Genomic DNA, 23,684 nt, shown 5'->3' on the forward strand with positions numbered 1-23,684 from the left:
GGCGATTACGAGTTTCAGTGGTGCAGGAGTGAGTGGTACACCACTGATGTGCCCCCGCACCACTGGGACTCACCGCCTGCCACATTACAACTTAAGGGTGGTCTGGTAGGGAGCGGTGGTGCTGTCCGACTGTGGTGCGGCGTTGCCACTGCGGTGCCTCTTGCAAAGGTAGCAGTGCCTTTGAAAAAGGCACCGCAATGGGACCACACACTACAAGGTTCCTGCATTGACTTGGACTCTAAAGTCCATGCCATGGAGGAACTATTGTGCATGCTCTCAGAGGGGCACATGTTATGCACCCCCTGTGCGCATACATTTGCAGAGCAGGGCCCCCTTTGTTTCCTCTCTGTCACGGTGTACATGGAGAAGGAACCTCCATGACACCGCCGGCGAAGAGGAAATTCATAATATTCTTGGTGGGAATATTGCGGCCTCTGACCACCACAACACTTCCAGGTAATGGCAGTTCTCTGGCAATGTTGGCGGTCCCAGGGTGGTCCGACCGCCCAACTCGTAATGGGGAGGTTGGTATACCAGTGCAGCGGTGGCTGGACCGACTCATAATCAGCCCTTTAATCTACAGTGCTTCGAAAAACAGATCTGAATTAGTGTAATTTAATTTGCCGCTCACTTAAAGCGCTCTAATAACTCATGCACTTATAATATAAGTACATGTGACTCTAAATTATTCATATAGACTGAGGCAGACAGAAAGCAACCACGGGACCCTGTTTAGTGCTAAACGGAAGCCAACGACAGACAAACTCACATCTGAATGCGCTTGCTTGCTCTCCCTGGAAGGCCTTGCATTTGTCTGGGAGTGGATATCCATAGACACTTCTGATTCCAGTGGTCAACGCTATTGGATTTCTGCATGAGAATGCATTGAAGCAGCGCTACTCACATGCCACACGGTTAGGATGCATGTAATGGATTGTTAAAGATGGCTTAACGGAAGCCAACGACAGACAAACTCACATCTGAATGCGCTTGCTTGCTCTCCCTGGAAGGCCTTGCATTTGTCTGGGAGTGGATATCCATAGACACTTCTGATTCCAGTGGTCAACGCTATTGGATTTCTGCATGAGAATGCATTGAAGCAGCGCTACTCACATGCCACACGGTTAGGATGCATGTAATGGATTGTTAAAGATGGCTTAATGAAACTTTGAACGCTAAGTTAGGACAGAATTCAACCGCAACAAAAGATAGCAACTTGCATTCGTAGCCATTCATGTGATATTTACTGTCATACCAGACAACGAGAAGCTTCAGATAACCTACTCCTGCCGAAGTACAATTAAAGACGCAACAAAACAAAACTTGATGCAGATTACTATATTTGGTATTTGTTAGCACCATCAGTGATGTCAAAATTGACCCAGGTTGCACACCTTTCTCCAGGAACCCCACTGTAGGCAACAGGATTTTTGTTGCATGTGATCAGAAATCGGTTTATTGAGTTAATAATTCAGGTGGGATACAGAAGGCATTAGGAAAAGCATGTATATATGCAAACCAACATGCCCCTAGTAAAAAGCCTAAACAAATCAAATTTCCACTTCCATGACACGTTCTCCATAATGTTTTTATGTGCTTATCACCCAAAGAAACTGTCCCGTTAATACATTTTTAAAAACTCCAATCTCGAAGGCAGACCTGCCAATTCACCCAGTTCCACATGTTTGCCACTCTGTCACATGTTCAACCAATGAGGCGCCAATGTCACAAGGTGGCGTGGAAGAGGAGCTGAAAAGCCGTGCACAGTGTGTCTTTCCAGCTTGTCTTTGAAGACTTGAAGAGCCGATGTCCAGCATGGGTTCCAGGTGCACTCCAGGATGTCGGCGGTACCCTCAGCAAACCTTTGTTTTGGGATGGGGAGAAGTTGGTGTGGGGAGAAGGAACAAGTGCCTCTAGGGAAGTTCTCCGGATGAAGTCACATACCCTCCAAGGGTCTATGCCCACCCCCTCACACAGCTAAATGATTTTTGGTTACAATTTTTTGTTGTTGACATGAATGTAGGTGGGTCTCTAGGGCAGAATGGCTGAGTGAGAGAAGGGGTGGGGCAAACATGTCCAACTCAGCCTCTCACCCCAGAAAGACCAGATCTTGAGAATCAGGAACTGGGACTTTAGAAAAATAAAACAAATGGCACTACATTTGTAGATCAACGGAGGGGTAAAGAATGACAGCCCCCATCAACATAGAAACACCGAAGAAGCAGTAAGAAAATAAATAATGTAGTTTTTAAATCAAGCATCAGACCTGTTAATTAAATTGCATACTTATATTAACTGCTAAGTTAACTGGGACATGAGCCAAATTGCTGAAATCTCCCTGGACAGCCTGTGTCTTGATCAGTGAGGCTAATTTGTAAATTGAGGAGTGTAACTTTTGAGGGACAATTGGAGCAAATTATCAAGCCCTTCTACTACATTAAAATAACCAAAGTAGGTGTGGCTTCAGTACAAGTCAATTCATAATCACCTCTATGCGAAATATATTATTTCTGGGGTTCTTTCATTCCAGTGCTTGTTGTGCTGATTGCAAAAACCATTCATCATTCAGTGGTATTCACATGACAAATTATACAGGGTCAGTATTTCTTAACTTAAGTTTTTTTTTGTTGTGGCTAAATTGTAAAGCACAACTTTTGTTGTAGGGTAGTTTTTTTAAGTGAATGTTATCAACGCTTTCTAAACATAACATTAATTCCATGTTTTGCTAATTACTTAAATTATTGGTTTACCCTCCTGAACTGTGTGCTTCCCCCTTACTTTTTGATAAAGTACCATTTTTCAGTACACAGTCTCTTTTGAAGCTTAAGCTAGACTTAAAATGTAGATCGTGTTGTGTTTCCAATCACTAAATAACGTGTTATTTATTTTTATTAGAATGGAATAATGCCTGTTCAGAATTTTAGTACGACAAATCAGAGCCTATGTTCTCATGGCTGAAACAAAAACCTAAATATAAATGCAGAATACTTTCTCATTACTACTTTGATAAGGGTACTTGGCATCGTCTGGTGAATTAAGATTTCATTTTGGAAATAGACATTGTCATTTCACGTCCAAGTTTCATTTAAAACACTATTCAATCTCAATCAACTTGATTTGTCTCTTAATCTCTTGAAATTTCAAATGATGTATCCAAATCGGTGTCCACACATATAGTTGCTTTTTTGCAATATAGAAATATGACAAAGAATTCAGAGTGAAGTGTGACATTGATTTCAAATTGCCTAAAATCGGATATTTCTAAATGGCATCTAGCAATATATATTTTCTTACATTGGTTTAGTGTCTGGAAATTGATTGGTAGATATATGTTGGCATTGAGCAACGTCTAGTCACAGTATAATCTCCTATCACTGTTCCTCTTATTGAAATCGATTTTCTGATTCTCTTCCCTCATTCATCCAGATGATTGAAACACCTTTGACAAAGCCTTGACGATTTTGCTTTAAAGGGTGTTGTAGACTGCTGCTGTAAACACCATCTTTAACTGTGGTGTAACTAATGTGTCACTGGTTTATATGATAGCTGGTTAATTGAGGTTTGTTTTCAAACAGAATAAGAACAAAAATGAATTGGCTGTAAGAGGAAATAGAAAAAGAATCAATGACCAAGGTAGAATTTCAAATACTTTATTCACTCATCTGTTTTCTTATTTTCTTCTCTCTGGTGATCCCTTCAAGCCTACTGCATCTCCTGCCTCTTCAGCTGACATGGCTCCAATCAGCTCTGGATCTTCTACATGGACTTCTTCTGGCCTTCCCTTCTCCTTTGTTTCCATGGCAACAGGCATGGGTCCATCCTCCAGTGGAAGTCAAGCAACTGTTGCTTCTGTAGTTACCAGTACTTTGCTTGCTGGCCTTGGCTTTAGTGGTGGTGGTATCCCTTCTTTTCCTAGCACTGTGTGGCCTACTCGCCTTCCAAATTCCTCTCCAAGCAGTAAGCAAACTGTTAAGCCTGTGCTTGCTACTACCGAACCTTTATCCTCCCCAGGTTCAGATGGTGATACTACTCCAACCAAGGACAGTGAAGGAACAGAAGAGGGTGAAAAAGATGACAAAAATGAAGGTGAGGATGGTGAAAGAGAACAGGATGAGGAGGGTGAAAAGGATTCTGAAAAAAGGGAGAAACATAACGTAACTGATTCGACTGAGGTACAAAATCAAACTGAACCCACAACCACTACATACTCTCCTACTAGAACTATAGAGGGAGGAGGAAATGGAACTGACACTAATGATGCGCTAAATCAAACAATTTCTTCAGCAGATAATGCCAGTGAATATAACTGGAACACTGAATTAGAAGTAGCTACTCTCACCCAAGTGCCACCCTCAGCCACAGAGGAGGACTATGATGCAGAGCAATCACCAAAAACAGATGCAACTTCAAGAAAATATTCAGAAGATGACAGAAGTTTGAACAGAAGCTCATCAGACAATCGATTCATCACAATTAGCCCAGGTTAGTGTTTCAGACAATCCAATTGCAATGTTTTGCATGGCAATGTATGAATTTTCTTTCACTTGAGGTTGCATGCGGTGCTTTTTTGTTTTAAGAAAAATGATACCTAATGCCGCAATGATTAAAAGTAGTAAACAAATAAAACAAAGCACAGCAAAACAAAGTGACAATTAAACATCTCACATGAAAGGATTGTTGTTGTAAATAAATGTTACGTAGTCCATGTAGTTTACACGTCCTCATCACCAGATGGAAATTGGACAGCATCATTTAGGTTTTCACAACAGAACATTAACTGTAGCATGCGTGTGCTAGTCGGGTACTTCAACAAACATCTCTGCCAATGTGCTTTGGTCTTTTTTGAAATTATGCATAATCATTCATGTTCTAAGATCATCAGCTGTGGTTAAACTCTGCTCTCAACCACGGGTATTCATCAACATTCCTCAAAACCTACTTCAAGTTGTACTTTTTAGATTCCCACAATGAATATTAATGAGAGATGTTTACAAGCAGTGTGTCTAAATGAGATGGTTCTGGCATATTCACTTTATGGACCTGCACCACCTTGGTGGTGGCATTGTGAGCAAATGTCCATATCTTTGCAGTCAGAGCAATCATTGATGGAGGCAGTAGAATGGAGGTACCTGGAGTATTATATGAATTCACAAATTAAAAAAAGTTAGAGAATTGTACTACTAATTAAATATTAGCAGGTTTTCCCATCTTTTTCTTTGTCCTACTGGAAAAGTAGGTTCCAGCAACTGATGCTGCGATCAGAAGTCAAGTACCAGTCTTATTGGTCTGGATTTTCGAGCGTATCATCTTAGAATATACTTTGCCCTTCACATATTATTCTGAGTTCTCAATTGTGTTTGTAAACAGGGGAACCAGTTAAATTGGTATATGTGCTTAAGTCTCACAAACTTTCCCACCTACCTTCAACACTATTTCTGAGCACCAACAAGCCAGTCATGCATTAGATCTTCTCTTTGCATTAGGAAGTGGTCACATTTTCTCATTATTTGGGCAATGTATAGTCAGGTTAGTGTTGCCAAGATTTTGCATTGGTCTCTATGTTGACCTAGAACATTGATAGACATTATGTGCCACATAAATTATCAATATGTAATCTTCCTCTCCTTTTGCTTATGTCGGTACCCTTCAGGTACTGCAGTGTGTTTAAGCATCTAAGCTGTTTTTAGATCCATATATCGCTCAGGAATTTGTCTGAAATCATGAAGTCCCTAAGTTACAGGGAAGACTTGGTTGCAAAGAAAAACATTCTTCTTTCAATATTTTGCACTTCATGTGATGTAAAGAGAGCTGATGTGAAGCTATCTTTTTTTTTTACAATTAAGTTTGCTCTGGAAAGTATGTTCAAAATTGTGCTGGTAGACCACTTTTCCAGTTAGCAAGAAAGGAAAACAAATAAACTGTATTTATCATCAAGACCCATAACCCACATCCCATTCAATCCCTTAAGGTATGAAAGTTGCACATTGGTATTTAGAACATTTTATAGAGTTGTGCGGGTAGCAATAGATGCAGGTAGGAATCCACCTGAATGTTCTGGACTGGTTACAAATCTGTGAAATGGGCCTAGTCACGGTTTGTATAGAATATAAAGCAGTATCAGTGGTGTGGTTGTCAAGCCATTCCGCAGTCCCATGATGGAAATTGTGGTTCACATTTGAACTGGAAAAAATGGCAGCTTTACCAGACTTGAACCTTTCTCTAGTATTTCAAGACTGGTGTTCTGGTATATAGTATCCAGAATTCAGTACTTCCTCCTGGGTCCAGGCCCTTTTTAGTTCGAGACCACAGAGTTCTGTGAAGCCGAATGCTTCTAGCAGGAAGTATATGTAAAATCCTTGGGGACAGGATCAAGAAGATCTTAATCGGATGCATAAAATTAGCAGAAAGAGTGGCCACTTTGTCACTCATCTTTGCACTCGTATATTTCTCCATTCAACCATTGACTCGTTTTTGCATTCACAGTACCATACACCACCACATTTTAATCCAGTGGTAAGTTTCTTCTATGCCAGACGTTTGGGCTTTTCCAGTGTTGGTTTAATCATTTCACTTCCCTTTTGCAAAAGAATTACCATTACACTAGGTTTTCGTTGTTTAAAGCTAAATGAAACTAGGTGTTGCTTAAAACAACACTTCCCTTGAGCTCCATAGGCAATTAAAAAATACCTAAGGCCCCAATTTGCAGGATTTGACCTGGATTACAAAATTCCATTCAGTAGTCCAATATCAGTTATAGTTAAGCAGTATTTATATTCGTTTGTTACATTTCTATAACTATTTCTATGTAGTCAGTACCATGGCAAAAAATTCCCTGTGCTCTTTGTTGTGCGGCAAATTTACAGTGAGCCTTGTTTTGAATTTACTAAACATCTAATTTTCGTGTTTCTGTTCTCTTGGTTTCTGTTAGGTTACAACACAATTAGATTTTCTATTTAAAAAAATTAGAATGGAAAAATAAATATTGCTCTGTCTTTTACTTTACTTAACACATTAAGTAGTTGGCGAAGAAAGTCATTTTGTTAAACAATAGGCGACTTATGTTAATACCTTTAGTTTGCAAAAACAAATGTGTTTGAGGCATGTGAACTGTAGATCACATGCTGTGCATAGCCTGCTATCTAGTGTTGGGTCCGGATGTGTGCACTTTGTTTTTGTTCGACGAAGTCTTTTCCAGTCACGAGGCAGGTATCTCCTCCTTTCGGTGATAGTGCGCATGGGAATCAACTCCATTGTTATATTGGTTCGGATGTGATCCGCTGCACTCCGGTTTGGCACCATTTCTCGAGGTTCCTCTCGACGTGCAATCCACTACCCTCAACGGTATTGTTTCTTGATCGCGTTTCCCATTCTCCACGTAATATTTCGAACCAAGAATCTTCGATCGGAAATCTCGTGGATAGCCGTTGGGCCTTCCCACGCCGGGCTCACTAGCAGTCAATGGAATGGACTCCATTCAAGCTCTGTCCCGGGTATCATGCCAATTCCCGCTCACTGACCTGCACAAAGTGTGCAATCTCTGTTTGTCCTCGGAACATAACGAGAGACTCTGATGCATGCCGATCATTTCTATCAAATTATTATTATTAATGAGTTTTGTATCGCGCGTGGTTACCCTTGGGCATCCCAGTGCTTATCCAGAAAGGGCGGACCTAACAGAGATAGCTCATTAGGCAGGAAACAGGTGGGTCTTTAGAGTTTTAAGAAAACTTAAAGTGCCGGTTTCAGAACGTAGGGCAGGCGGCAGGGAGTTCCACAAGACAGCCACATTGACGGAGAATCTTCTACCGCCAGACCTGACCTTTCTTACTCTTGCAACTTGCAAGAGATGTTGGTGATCTGAGCGGAGAGCACGGGGGGCCTTGTAGGGTTGAACCAGGCCCCGAAGAATGGGAGGCCCTTTCCCCTGCAGGATTTTGTGGGCCATGCAGAGTGACTTAAACTTCACCCTCTCTCTGATTGGGAGCCAGTGAAGCGCCTTCAGCGCCGGGCGGGCTGATTGCCACCTGGGAAGGTCTGTCAATCGCCTGGCAGCGGCGTTTTGTACTTGCTGCAGTTTGTTCAAGGTTGATTCTGTCGCCCCCAGAAACAGCACATTGCTATAATCCAGCCGGGAAATGATGAGCCCCTGGATTAAGAGCCTCCTGGTGGCCGTCGGGAGGAGGGGTAAGATCTTCCGGGCTGACCGGAGCAGGCCAAAGCACACGCCTGCGGTCTTTTTGGCGTGTGTCTTAAAAGAAAGGTCCTGCTCCAGCCACACCCCCAAGCTCTTGATCTCCTTTTTAGAGGTGGGAGGTGCTCCCAGACAGCTAGGCCAGCTGCTTAGGGGCAGGGAGGGAGAAGAGTTCCCCAACATCATCAGTTCGGTTTTAGAACCATTGAGTTTGAGGGCTGAGTTGCACATCCAGGTAAAGACCTTGACCAGGCATGCATGCAACTGATCGGGTTGGTTCGCCGACTGGGGAAGTCCTACCACCAGCTGGGTATCATCAGCGTAGCTGATGATTTTAATTCCCAGCGGAAGTACCACTCTCCAGCGGGGCCATATAGACGTTGAACAATGTGGGGCTCAACGATGAGCCCTGTGGCACACCACACTGGAGAGGGAGCGATGTGGACTTCTCGTGGCCTTCCCAAACCTCGAACGTGCGTTCTTCTAAAAAGGACGCAAGCCATTTCAGGGCCATCCCGGTGACCCCCACCCCCGACAGTCGCTGGAGTAACACCTGATGGTTTACGGTGTCAAATGCCGCACTGAGGTCCAGGAGGATCACTGCCACCGATCCCCCTGAATCCAAAATGCTCCTGGCATTCTCCACGACTGCTAGCAGGGCGGTGTCGTCCCCTGGCCGGGGCGAAAGCCCGTCTGTGAGTCACCCAGCACGGAGTTGGTTTCCAGAAAGCCCGATAAGCGCCTATTCACAAGTTTTTCCGCCACCTTGCTAAGGCCAGGAAGTAAAGAAATAGGCCTAAAGTTCGCAAGGTCGGCAGGGTCTAGGCTGGGCTTCTTTAGGAGGGCCTTGACTATCGCTCCTTTCCAGCTGGGGGGCACCACACCTTGAGTGAAAGATAGGTTGATGAGATCCGTCACTGGGCCGCCGATGGTGGGGGCTACCTGCTTCAGATATCTCATCGGTGCCGGGTCCCTAGGGGAACCACTCTTCACAGAGGCCAGAGCCCCGCGAACTTCGTCCACAGTGACTGGTCCAAAGGAGACCAGCTCTGCAGTCCTCACCTCGGGCCACGACCCTAGGTCACCCTCCAGGGATGGCTCCTGGGCTGGCCGGGGAAGGGATGACAAGATGTTTTCTATCTTAAGTTTAAAAAAAGAGGCCAGTTCTAGACATTTCTCCCTTGGGTTGTCATAAGAGACCGGAGGTTCGGGGGTTTTCAAAAGTTCTCTGATGACCTTAAATGACTCTTTCGATGAATTAGAAGAGACCTATCCTCTCCTCAAAGAACCCAGATTTTGCTGCCCTAATGGCAGATTTGTAGGCCTTAAGGGCCTCTCGGTATTCTCTCCAGCTCACTTCGCTCCAGTCCTTCCTCCAGATCCGCTCCCGCCTCTTACAGCCCTTCCTCATTGTTCTGAGCTCTGGCGTATACCAGGGGGCTGATCCCACTCTCCTGCCCCTAGTAAGTTGTCTTTTCTTAGGGAGGATAATGTTCAGTGAGTTGGTCAGCCAAGCATTTACATTGTCATCCACTACTAACGGATCTATCCCGAGAGCGGGACGGGACGCCTCCAGATGTGCCGCCCAGGTCTCCACTGAGAGCCTAGACCAGGCTCTTTCCACCGTGAATACCCTAGGTGTAAGTACCACTGGGGCGTCGTATTGCCACCGAGCCGGAATTACAAAGTTGTCAGTCCAGGGCAGAGGTAGCGCAGGCAAAGCTTGAAGGCAATCTGAGTTTGAAAAGATGGGATCGAGCAAATGTCCCTTTTCGTGCGTTGCACCGGAATTGACTAAGTTGATCTCAAATGCTTTGAGATCACGCTGCAGATCGACTCCCAGGGAGTTATGAGGGTCGTCGAAATGGATGTTAAAGTCGCCCAGTGCCACGAAATTGGCAGTAGAGGAGGCAAGGAGCGCGACCGTTTCAAGAAAGGAATTGGGGAAGTTGCCCATAATCCCTGGTGGACGGTAAACTAGAAGGCCTGCCAGGGACGCGGTGGGCGACAAGCGTAGGGAGAACTAACAGCTCTCGCAGTCGCTCATCCCACCATCCTGGGCCTTACAAGTTAATGTGTCCCTATAGATAATGGCGATTCCGCCACCCCACCCCGATGGTCTATCAAGATGGAATATGAGGAAGCCCGGTGGGAGTGCCCTGACCATGTCCGGGCCGGAGCAGGAGGAGATCCAAGTCTCTGTGAGGAACAACACGTCCAGGCTGTAATCAAGGATGAGGGAATTGATTTCTGTCGCATGACTGGGGAGGGACCGGCAGTTCAGCAAGGCCATTGACAACCAACGATTATCTCTGGCCATTTCCTGACCTGAGTTGTCAGCCCCACAAGGCAGAAACGGATGCCCATTATCATGAGCAAATCTACATGAGGCGGGATGTGATGACCGCAAAAGCATAAGTTCCTCCCTCGTGTACCTGGTACAGGCTGCATGTGGCTCCCGTGGGTTGGCCAGGGGGACCAGCCCTAAGCCCGACTGGGCCCGGACGGGCACAGACGGGCTGAACTCTGGCGTAACTCCGGCGTCAGTCCGGCATCCCCGCTGCGCGTTACCGCTGCGCGCCGGTATGGCTGCCATTATGTTCGCCTGTAGGGAATAGAGAGCGGACTACAGCGCGCGATCTATGCCCCTCACCCAAGATGGCCGCCGACAAGACAAGGGCCGAGGACCCGCCAAATGCGGTGGATTTCGCAATTTAAAATGCAGGTAAGGTGGCAGCAGTGGGGGTGTGCGTGGCCAGGCTTTGTTAAAACCATGGGAAAGTGCCCATAACGAATAAACAAATTAAATGACAAAAACGGGAAGATTTAAAATCAGAGGCTAAAAGTAGCCAGTGACCGCTGCAAATGAGAGCGCTGCTGTAGATAACGCGCTAAGGCTGGAAAGGAAAGAAGAAGCACCATGACAGTCTGGCTCAGCGTCACGAAATGCAACAACGATGCAGCTCTGTTCATGACCTCTTCGGAGAAAATTCCAACCAAGAGCACGCTCAAGGAGCCGAGGAAGAAGAGCATATCGCTGTGTCCAAAGCCGACCTGAAAGAAGAGGAGCAAGTTACACCGGGTCAATGTACCGTGAGTACAGATGCCCCCTTGCCCCAACAACCAAAACCTAAAAAGGCTCCAGTCCTTTCTCTGCCTGCGGGCCAAAGTCAGCACTAAGAAAAAGTTTTGAACATCCCGCATGTGTGTCCGGCACCAAAACACAAAGAAAAGCCTTACGGCTTGGGATCGAGTCAGCCCCCTAGCAGCACTGAACCGAAATCCGTGGCGCCGAAAACCTAGCATGTCCATCCTCCATCTTTGTCCAAGCCTAAATCTTCGGTGCCGAAGAGTTCGGAGCCGAAACTTCCGATGCCGAAAGCTACAACTAAAGAGAAAAAGACTCCAACAAAAGAGTTTCGGTCTGATGTTCCACCTCCGGATCAGAAACAAAGAGAACTGGTTATAAACACAGATATTGGACACATTCATGTCAAATTACCTGAAAAAAGGAAATTTGCGCATCAGGATGAGCATCATATACCTCTAAAGAAAAGGAATATGGGTACCCATCACCACCTTATATCTCACGTCCTTCACCTACACATCCTCACCTACTTATTACCCTCCACTAATTCACCACCACTATCACCTGACCCACAGGAAGATGGGGATGGGAATAACAGGCTACAAGATGTTGACCCATGGGAGGATTATAATACTGATCCACATACAGACACTGACCCTGATTTGCATCCATCTAGGCTATCATCTCCTGATTACAATATAGGTTATATTGAGCTCTTTATAGGGCTGCTCACTATCATGGGGTGGAATTACATAAAGAGACTTTGGAGGACGACTTCTTTTTCGAGACCTTAAGCTCCACTCAAAAAACACACATTTTACCAATGCTCAAGGGAATCCTTAAGCATGCAGATGAGGCTTTCAAAGAGCCTGTCAGGGCAAGAATAATCGTGCTCAGGGTTGAGAAAAAATATAAACCAGCACCTACTGACCCTGTGTCAAGGGTCAGCTGTCAGACTCTTTGGTGTTCACTAATGCTCATAAAAGAGCAAATTCACAAACAGGTGAGGCCCCTCCTCCTGATAAAGAGTCCAAGTTAATTGATGCCACTTGTAAAAGGAGAGCTTCTCAGGCAGCTAATCACTGGAGCATTGCCAGTGCTCAGGCTTTGCTAGCCAGATACGATAGAGCTCATTATGATGAGTTAGAAAAACGTATTTAATATCTGCCTGATGTGCATAAATCTAAGGCAAATGATCTCATACAAGAAGGAAAACTCATTACCAATGCCTCCATCAAATGGACATTAGATGCAGCAGACACAGCAGCACGTGCAATAAACACAAGCGTGTTGCTATGCAGACACGCATGGTAAAGAATATCAGGTTTCAAACCTGAGGTACAGGCCTCCATTCTTAATCAACCTTTTGTCAAGGAACACCTGTTTGGTCCAGCAGTTGACACCTCACTGGAGAAAATTAAAAAGGACACTGAGGTCGCAAAGCCCATGGGGGCTTTACAATTACCTGCTAGTGGAGGTTCCTTTCGCTGCTCACTTTACAGCAGTGGTTCCAAGACAGTTACCACAGAAAATCCTTCCTCTTACAAGGGCAACAACCAATCGCCCTCATCAGGAGGGTATTTTAGAGGAGGTTTAGAGGAAACATTGGAGAGGGAAGAGGCAGAGGCAACTCCACATGCACTTCCCCCTTAATAATAGTGACTTCCTTCCACTACCCTCTGATCATTCCACTCTCTCAATTTCTCCCTGTCTGAAACACCATCACCTCAGACAAATGTGTTCTACAAATTATCCAATATGGTTACTGCCTGGAACTTAGACACTCCGCCAAACATTCTTCCAAGATCACATGCAAGATCAAAGGAACATCTCGCCCTTCAAAAAAAAGAAGTTCAATCTCTGTTTATATAAAAGGAGCATTAGAGCCAGTCCCATTAAAACATCAAGGGGCCGGAGTGTACTCCCTATATTTTTTAATTCGCAAGAAGGACGGGTCTCTCAGGCCTATACTGGACCTCATAACTAAATCTATACCTTCAATTAGACCACTTTCACATGGTCACTCTACAACAAGTACTTCAGCTCCTTCACAAGGCGACTTTCTGTCCACTCTGGACTTAAAGGACGGCTGTTTCCATATTCCAATACATCTTGCTCATTGCAAATACCTAAGGTTCGGAGTAGCAGGACAACCTTGTCAGTTCAAGGTGCTCCTATTTGAAGTAATTACTGCACCCAGAGTTTTCACCAAGTGTTGAGCTGCGACTGCTGCTAATCTTCGAAGACAACATATTCACGTCTTCCCATATCTGGACAATTGGCTCATAAAAACCAACTCACAAGAAAGGGGTCTCCATCCCTCTCTCAAAACAATGCAGTTGCTTTATGAAATTGGGTTCGGAGTCAATCTGTCCAAATCCCATCTACAGCCATCCAACCACAGGTTTATCTGGCAGCCACAATAGACACACAAAAGGCTTTGGCCTATCCCAATTAGGCCAGAATCCACAACATGCAGACTCTACTCTGCCAGTTTCAACCTCAACACACTCTGCCAGCTCGAGTGTTCATGCAGTTACTGGGGATGATGGCGTCTTGCATACTAATAGTCCCTTAAGCAAGACTTCACATGCATCCCCTTCAGGAGTGCTTAGCCCATCTGTGGAACCAGGCTCAGGTATCAGATCTAGGGTTGGTGGACGGCCGCACCCATCGCACTCTGCAGTGGTGAAATACACAAAACCTTTCAAAAGGGCGGCCTTTCAGCGACCCAGTTGGGGAGCTAATCTCCAAACACATACAATTCAAGGCATGTGGAGTTTGCAACAAAAGCAGTTTCATATAAATCATCTAGAGCTGCTAGTGATTTTTCTAGCGCTCAAAGTGTTTCAAGCTCATCTAGTAGGCAAGCTGTCCTGATCCATACAGACATGACGGCAATGTACTACATACAAAAACAGGGGGGGGGAGCACTCTCTCCAGCTGTCACAATTTGCACAGACCATCTGGACATGGGCCATATATCACAGAATGTTTCTCCTTGCAGAACACCTTCAAGGAGTAAACAATCAGATTTCAGATCTGCTCATTCGTCAAAGACAACAGATCCACGAATGGGAACTCCACCCTCGAGTTCTCCTTCCATGCTTCAAAATCTGGGGATTTTCAGACTTAGATTTGTTTGCCACAAACCTAAACGCAAAATGCCCAAACTTCGCATTCAGACATCCACACCCATTGTCCAAGGGCAATGCTTTATGGATGAATTGTTCAGGGATATTTGCCTATGCTTTTCCGCCTCTCCCACTCATTCCATTAGCTCAAACAGGTGTCCCGGATATTAATCCTAGTTGCTCCCACATGGGCCCAACAACACTAGTTCACAACTCTTATCAGTAGTTCCTCAACAAAACACCTCACTCCCATTCTGCTCGCTCAGAGCCACGGAGAGATAAGACACCCAGAGCACAGTCATCGCAACCTTGCGATCGGGCACCTGAAATTTGGTTACGTCAGTCTTCCTCCATATTGCATGCACATTATCAAGGAGGCTAGACATCCTACTACAAGAGCATGCTATGCAGAAAAATGGAAGCATTTTGTGATATACTGCAATACAAATCACTTAGATCCACTGGACATTTCAGTTCAAAATATCATCTGTTATTTGCTACACCTACAGCGTTCTAATTTGGCGTATTTTTCCATATGCTTACATCTTGCTGCTTACCTACAAAACAGACAACATCTGTCTCTTTTTAGAGTGCCTTTCATCAAAGCATTCATGGAAGGGTTTAAAAGAATCATTCCTCCAGGACTTCCACCTGCTCCAGTGTGCAATCTCAATATTGTACTCGCAAGGCTTATGGTTCCACCCTTTGAGCCATTACATAAATGTGAAATACAATTTCTCACTTGGAAGGTACCTTTCCTCATAGCTATCAATACATCACAACAAAGTGGTTCTTCGTACCAATCCTACATTTTTACCAAAGGTCATTTCTGCCTTTCACATAACCAATCTGTTGATTTGCCTGGGTTCTTTCCTCAACCAGATTCTGTGGCAGAAAGTGTTTTACACACTTTAGATGTGAAAAGACCAATTATTTACTATATAGTAAGGAGAAAACCTTTTTGCAAAACAAAACAACTATTTGTTGCTTTTGTTCCACCGCATTAAGGCAATCCAATATCAAAGTTAGGCATTGCTAGGTGGATGCTCAAATGCATTCAGATATGCTATGCAGAAGCAAAAAACTTTAACAATTCCCCCAAGAGTGCACTCCATTCACAAACTAGGGGCTTTGATGGCATTTCTAGGAAACCTACCCATAGATGATATCTACAAAGCTGGAACAAGGTCTACAACTCACACATTCACAAAACACTATTGTGTAGATGTGTTAGCAAGACAGCAAGCTAGTGTGGGCCAAGCAGTTTTGCGTACACTATTTCAAACCACAGCAACAGGTTAGCCACCACTTTGGGAGATACCTGCTTTTTATTCTATACACTGCATGTGATGTACAGCTCACATGCCTTGAATGGAGAACGCTACTTATCCAGTATGCATCTGTTCTTGGCATTTAGAGCTGTAGAGGCACATGTGCCCACCCGCCTCCCCTAGTACCTATACCTGTTGTAGTTAAATCTTACTTAGATACATACATGGACATCTCATCCCACTCTTACTAACTCCATTGTCACCCTCTGCGGCAAACAATCCAATAATGGAGTCAATGCCCATGTGCACTATCACTGAAAAGAGGAGTCACCGACCTTCTGACTGGAAAAGACTTCTTCGAACAAAAACAAAGTGCCAACATCCGTACCCAACAATAGATAGCAGGCTATGCACAGCATGTGACTCTATAGCTCTACATGCCAAGAAGAGATGCATACTGGTAAGTAGCATTCTCCTTTCTGCATGGTGAGAAAATCCGCACAATTTTGCCAAGCTATTGTGCACAGAGACAGTCCTACACCAAGTAACACACACTGCTTTTTATTCAGCTGAAGTTTGACACTTCTCAGCTTAACAACCAAAGGGGAATGCATAGTATCAAGAATAAATTAGAGCAATTGAGAGGGTTAACAAGTAAAGCAGACTTGACGTTTTTGGTATAAGACATGCAGTCCTTCTGTGGGTGGAAAGAAATTGATCTGTCATCTCGTCTAAGGAAACAATTCCCCCTGTTCTTCACTGCATACACGAGAGCGAACGCTTACTATGGTATGCTTGCGTTACCAGTCTTGTCCACGTCTGTCAAGGCCCTTGGGAATGCCAAAGAAGCACATGCATCTACATAACTTGGAATCATTGGGTACTTAGCCTGGAGGAAACAAAGGGCAGCATCAGTCACTCTAACTACAAATGTTTCCCTGCACAACAGCCAACATCTATGGCTTCTGTAGTGTTCCAGTGCAAGGCCCCTTGGATCTCAGCTCAGGTTATCTGCTTGCGGCTTCTTTGTGCTTCTGGACCCTGGCTAAACACCAACCCCAAATAATTTATGTGCACAAAGTTTAAAACATTGGACATTACACATGTTTGAATAATGTATGGAGAAATCATTGTATGATAAAATATCCTCAATGTTACTTACTAACACAGGCCACTTGACATAATTTGACAGACGGTTCAGGAAAGCCAGTTCAATTAAATATTGATATTGTGTTGCCGACTGTATCTTGGCCTCGGATTTTATCTTTTATCTAGTTGACTTCTTCAATGGATTTCTTTGTATTTCAGTTATATTTTTTGCTTTTAGTTTCTTTCTGGTGTACAAATGTAGAAAAAATGGATGTTCTGCGAACTTTAATGTCACAGACATGTTCATGTCTGTTGAGCTCGGGTAGAGTGAATACCTGTGCAGGGGCTTCTCCCACTGTGGAGGTCTCCGATATCTCGTGTGCAATATTTATGCTTCGGTTTCGCTGCCCTGTTGCTTTCTCCAGAAATGTTTCCTACTGCAGCCATAGGCATTTAATGGGTGTTTCAGTCCTTGCCACAAAATTCCTGTATCCAAAAAACACAATTTGCACTAAGATGAGGCATTTCAAAGGACGTAAAGCCACTACATGGCGACTAACAGAAACTAACCACCCCAGGCACAATACAAGAGAATTAGTGGATCACCATGCCATAAGGTGTGCCTCCTGTGCTCTGGCAGCTACCAATATTTCAGCCTATAGAGTAGGCAAAAAAATGTAAACCTGAATTCTCGCTCTTTTAGGTAATTGAAATGCTTCCCCATACCAGGCATTGGTGGATTGAAATAAAAATACAAATAGATTGAATAGCTGGTTATTGTATTAAGATATACACTTCTCAGACTCCTATCAAACTTCAGCATTTCCACTGGTGGAGTGGATTGCTGCACTGTAGAGTAGCTGAAACCCACTATAATCATCGTGTTTTCTTTGTCTTAATCTCCTGACAAGACGCACTGTCTTCTGCAAACCATGCTCTGCCTTCTTTGGGTTCTCTGCACAGCTAACCTATCTTTAACTTTTTCAAAATGGTATCACCTAGGTCGGTGGCCATGTCACTGTGGAGAAGCAGACATACTGGATACTTGGCTTGTATTTGAGATTTGGAAAGTGGTATGTCTGAAGGAATTGGCCCTGGGTTGGCTGGTGCCCTGGAAATACACTCAATCCAAAATGTTTTGAAGACGATTGACCTGTGAGAATGTGTGAATTGCTTGCATTTTGTGAGATCACCTCAGTCATAATGCCATGCAAACATACAATATTGGGGAAAACACTATTTAATTAGAAGTGAACTCCAGAATGAACTGCAAGTAGCAAATGTCCCACCATTCTGCATTGTACTCTACCCAATATTTAAGGAAAATCCGTGTTTCTAGATTGGCTCATTACCTGCTAGAAGAACAGGCCGACAACCTTGGTATGTCAGCTGCAATTCTGAAGTTTGGTAGGTGGTGGGTGTCTTTCAATTTCTTTTCTGGGTATGCCCAAGCCAACAAATTCTGAAAACATTAACATGAACGATTAAAAAGGGTGTTTGGCCCTATGGAGCACTTATTCGCCCATAATTCTTTCCAAATGTCACATAATACAAAATTTTCTTTTTCCACATACCAATGTAGAAAAACCACCAGAATTCACTGCCAGTTGCTCTATCACCCTACAGTTTCTAAATCCCACAATGGGTTTACCTCGTGTGGATGAGCATACTGTATGGACGGGGAAAAGACCCACACCATTACAAGTTATATACATTTTTGCTCAGGCAGTTTTTAACGTGGGGTGGATGGTGGCAGTTTTTGTCCTTGGTTTTATCCATCATCCATGTAGCCCTACAAATCCCAAATTATTTCAATATTAGAGTCTCCATGCACTCCAAGGTGGCCTCAATTGGCTGACTCTTATCTTTATTTCGTAACCAGTCTCTCCCTTCAAAACGACACTATTTTCTCTTTTTGTGACAATGACAAAAAATACCTTGCAATGGTAAACTTATGAAATTCCAATCAAAAACATACAGGGAGAATGGGGTCAGAGGGAAGCAGTTTAAAGACCTACTACTGGTTCACTTCCCCAGTAACAGCAATTAAATAACACACAAGAACCCAGGAGTTCTATAAGCCAAGCCACTCGCTGGCAAAAAACTGGCAGGATTATTTCTATGTCAGTTGGTGCCCAAGTCACCACAAAACAATGTATAAAGAAGTAGAGAAGGAAGGAGCAGAGATTTGGTTTGATCAGTTCTCATGTAGTTTACATTGACTTTACGTGTTAATAACTTTGAACAGAGAAATATGGTGGCAGTGGTATAAAAATGTTCTGCACATCCAACAACACCGGGTATATAACAATCATGCAGAGTAACGTGTGCTCTGTGCCAGAAACACAATGCCACCAATAGTGTTAGACACACATGAGAGAGAAACTCCTTCATACAGTTCAAATACATTAATAAACCCAGAGCACTACAAAAAAAAGATTTTTTCGTTCTGCTGCTGAAGCAGATCCAATTTTGTTGCTGACGGATTCAAAAGACAGCTGACACGTGTTTAGTCTTAGATGACTTTTTCAAGGCTGTTAGTTCAATAAATATATGTGTCAATATTTTATCTATTCATTGATAAGGTGCACGCACAAAGTGCTACCCCCATGCTTGCATGGTGAAAAGGTTATATCCACTCACCGGATCAATATAACCGAGGAAAGGCCAAAGCTACAATTGATATTCTATTCTTTGTGGTATCCCTACCCATGTGGTATAAAAAGGATGGACATTTTGGCTTGATATGATCTGTGCAAAACATCATGAGCACTTAAACGTCAACTGACGTGAATGCTAAAAAAAAAAGGCTTAGAGATTCTATGGTTAAACCATTAGCACGCACAGGGCTAAATAAATATTTATTTTGGCAGTGTAAATGTCATACAGTTGATGTAGGGTGTTACTTTAATCTTGTCTATTTCATAGCAATTATCTCGCTTCATGAAACATACCGGAAATAAATTGCAGAACTGCTATAGCTGCTATAAAATTATATTCTAAAAAACATCGCAAAATATCTGGTCTGCCTTAAATCCCTCGTGTTCATGGTGAAGACAGGAAGATGATATTGGCTTCTGGACATAAAGGCCCCGAAGGTAGGTCAAGTGGAAATTGGTTTCGGAAAGTACTGTTTTCAAAAGTCACTGTTAAGGTCTGATTTACCGCTATATCATGAGGCAGAAATATACCTAAATTAATCACAGATACTATTGATTAATATAGATCAGACTGACAACCAAATAGAAACTTAGGGCCTACAGAGTAAATCCACTTTGTCTGAAGAGAGAATTTGGTTAGGTGTAAGTGACTTTGGGTTTCATAGAGAAAGTACCCAAGCTTTGAATAAGCTTTTAGGTCAACAAGGTGGAAAGCTTGTGTAGGGAGCTCTTGAACATAGTGGCGGTCAGACATAGATTGCTCTAATTCAGCCACACCAGTCACTTCAGATGGCAGGATGTAAGAGATTGGCATAGGACCTTGGTTGGTCATCTTAACTTGGGTTATGTGCCCTCTTTGAAGACGTGCCCCATGCAATAACAAAGAGGAGACACATAAATGATGAAGAAAAGCGAGGGAAACAAGGTACCACATTTTGGTATTTGTTTTGGCTGCATCCTTTGCATTAATACGTGGTACCAGAACACAAAATCGTCAAAAATCAATTTTAAACAAGCAAAGCACAATGTCATGAAAGTTTGCAATAAAAGCCCACACAGAGCAAATACATTCCACAGTACTGGCACCTGTGATTACTAATATCTGATGCCACAGATGATGATATTAATTTGTTATTAACATAAGACATATTATAGTTCCAAATTGTAATTGGACCCATACAGCAATATAAATGAACTTGCAAGAAACATAAAATCGAGGAATGTGAAAACGTGTGCAGGTATGCAGTGTCCACCATTCATATGTTTTAAATAAGTAGACATAAATATGTGCTACTGTCACTCTACTGATTAAAAAATGCCTGGGGTGTAGTTTGAACTATGTCTTATAATTACAGGCGTACACGGTCTTGTTTGATTGTGATTTAGGAGTGAAAGATTTTGAATTACTTTTTCTCTTTTAATAATGGAAGAGAAACCAGATTTATCAAAAGATGGAGCTTGGCGTAGAGGGAAATGGGTAGATTTCAGCACAGTCCTTTAACTGAATACATCTGTGAAGTAGAAAGACTGATGATGTTTTCTCAATGATTCCACTCGGAGGTGAATAATAGAATGGGGTTTCTGATGGGAGCAGCTTTCACAATATGGCACATTATTTAGCTTGGCAAGCCTGTTGGCATCATCTAAATATTATTCCAGTTGAACACATCTAAAAAAGCAGAGCACCAGCTCCACTGTTCCTAAATGTAATGTCGAAAACTCTCATGCTCATCAAGCAGTTTCCATGGCCTCCTCAACATCAAAGAGAGGCTGTATCCCTAATCTGGGAGTCTTTAATTTGCTTTTTTTCTCAAATGCCAAAGTCATTGATGTAACTAGTGGCTCTTTCTCTGGATGAAGTCATATACAGCCAGGGACAAATTGCTGCTCCCTTTTGCCACTGATCGTTTGATATACAAAACTTTCTGCAAATCTTGAGGTGGCGCCCATAGGAACTTTTTAGTTTAAAGGTATATCTTCATCAGCAAGATAACAGTATCACCATCTCAGGAACAGCAGTGTCTGGATGCCTTAGCCACTGACCTTAAGAACATATTAGTTTATTTTCCCTATCAGAAAATTGGCGGAACGGAGCATATTTTTCCCTTTCTTTGCACTTTAAAAATCGGAAGAACTTTCGGGGCTCAAACTTACCAGATAATGCTTCCCTATTGGGCTGATTAGAGGGTGATGCTGTGTGCCTATGCATGCAGCCTCGAAGTTTAAAATATATAAATGGTAAATTAATCCTTCACTAACCTACACGCACTTTAACTGCAAATTGAATTTTGTTTACTTGGTGGCGGATGTTAATTTTAGCAAAGGGGTTGGGTGGACGGACTGCCAACACATACACCTCCCCCCCATATCATATTTTTGCACACAAATGCACACACACACACCCATTACAACACTCAAAAATGTATCTATCCATTCATACATACATACATACACCAAACATTCAAAAACATAACTTACCTGTGATGCAGCTCGGGAGGGAAGCCTCTGAGATTCCAGTAGGGTTTAGACTGCCACCTTTTGTCATTGGCTGACCTTATGCCAACCTACGAGGGAAGGCAACAGTCCCTCACTCTTCACAGAGTGGGACGGGGTTAGTGAGACTCCTGAACCCACCCCACTCTGACGTGGCGTCACTGGTTGACATGCGACCTTGGGTTTAAAACTGGAGTGCAGATGTCTGAGCCAATCAGTGATACTCCCACCTCATCACCAGAAGGGGAAGGGCTTCGAGGCACTTTTTTCCAGGCTGGGGAGGTCAAGCCCACAGGGCTGTGAAATCCTCAGCCTGGCAAAGTTCAGCTTAGGCAGCCAGGTGCCTGCACATTTAGTGCATGTTTAGCTCCTGGCTGCAAGACATGAATAAGGAGAGTTTGTCACGCTGACCTTTGCTCAGCCTGACGGACACCCTTCTTGTTGGGGCAAAATGTGGGGGGGGGGGTCGGGATGGGGGGGTGGCGCCTCTGCCCGCACCGTCGGACCATGGGTGTTCCCTTATGACTTTTAGATTTCTGGAAGGATGTTCTTCCTTTCCACCCACTTGAAAGAGAAACCTGTAGAAAGGAGGAGCAAAAGGATCCTCCATGCAGGGTTTAGAACCAGCCATACTGTATTGGTCATGGTTAATGCAAAGAATTTAGCACCTTGGTCATTAAGAAGGCTAGCTGATCACTCTTGGTACGATTTCCAAAATATGTACTTTAACATAGCACTAAATTGCCAAAGAAGAGGTCATCACGTATAAAGAACCCCTCCCTACCCTGAAAGTGACCTAATTGGAGAGGGATACTTTACTTTCCCAAATATTCCTTCTACCAGCCGAGTAGAGGAAGAGGTGAGAATGGGGTAGGGTGACCAGATCTTGAGAACCCAAACCGGGACATTTGAGGAAAAATAGGACTACAATTTTTCATCCACGGAATGGCGTAGGACCGCTCTCCTCAACATAGGATCACAGAAGGTGCATTAAGAAAATAAATGAAATAAAATTTCTACAACCAACATGGTACCTAATAATATAATTGCTTACTTATAAAAGCTGCTAACTAGCATAGCTTTAAAACACCCGAAAAAGTGCCTCTCACTGTTTTCAGTCGACCCCCTCTAAAAACCGGGTCATTAGCCAAAATTGCAAAAATCTGCCTGGACAGCTGGTGGAAAACCAGGATTGTAAGGGCAAATCTGAAACGTCTGATCACCCTAGAATGGGGTATGTAGCCTGACCGTGTAATGCATCGCTAAACTGTAGCCCACCAAATTGTCACACTGCATTTGATGTGGGCATCCACTTATCAGAGATTGACAGCATTCAAATGAAGCAGCACAGAACTGTTTAAATGAAAGGTGATTGCTTCATTGAAAATGTATCGGTGTTTAGTGCTAAATGAAGACGGCAAATCACTTGGAAGATGTGGGCCACACTTGTCACAATGCTTTGGGGCCTAAATGTAAACATTTTTTAACCTTCTGTGCTGATTTTTCTGAGTCCTACCGCAATCTGTGAAAATATCTTTGAAGCCTGCAGCTTCCAGTGCTCCTGGTCTACACGAAGGGGTTACTGTCTTGGTGGAACAGGTACTTAGATATTTTACCATTTGAGTTTTTCTTCATTCAAAGTAATCAACACCTAGCAAGGTTTAGTTCCTCTGAAGATCTAAAATGAAAACAAAATATCATGACGCTGGGAGATTACCACATAATGTCTCTGGTAAAGGAAATAAAAGATGTAATAAC

At 43.5% G+C, this 23,684-nt stretch overlaps 1 protein-coding gene across 6 annotated transcripts in view; it reads left to right on the forward strand.

Annotated features, from left to right (window-relative positions):
* Positions 1-23,684, forward strand: part of PTPRG (protein tyrosine phosphatase receptor type G) — a 1,220,925-nt gene that overhangs the window by 768,098 nt on the left and 429,143 nt on the right. Inside the window, exons 12-14 of one of the 6 annotated variants that reach the window (XM_078661521.1) lie at positions 3,576-3,633; positions 4,012-4,086; positions 4,285-4,482. In XM_078661521.1, coding sequence (XP_078517647.1) covers positions 3,576-3,633; positions 4,012-4,086; positions 4,285-4,482 — 331 coding nt within the window. Of the gene's footprint in view, positions 1-3,575; positions 3,634-3,701; positions 4,483-23,684 lie in introns of all 6 variants that reach the window. The other 5 variants (XM_078661522.1, XM_078661520.1, XM_078661518.1 and 2 more) reach the window with 5 other exon arrangements.

This window comes from Lissotriton helveticus, chromosome 9 (assembly GCF_964261635.1).
Source record: "Lissotriton helveticus chromosome 9, aLisHel1.1, whole genome shotgun sequence".
Classification (NCBI taxonomy): domain Eukaryota; kingdom Metazoa; phylum Chordata; class Amphibia; order Caudata; family Salamandridae; genus Lissotriton; species Lissotriton helveticus.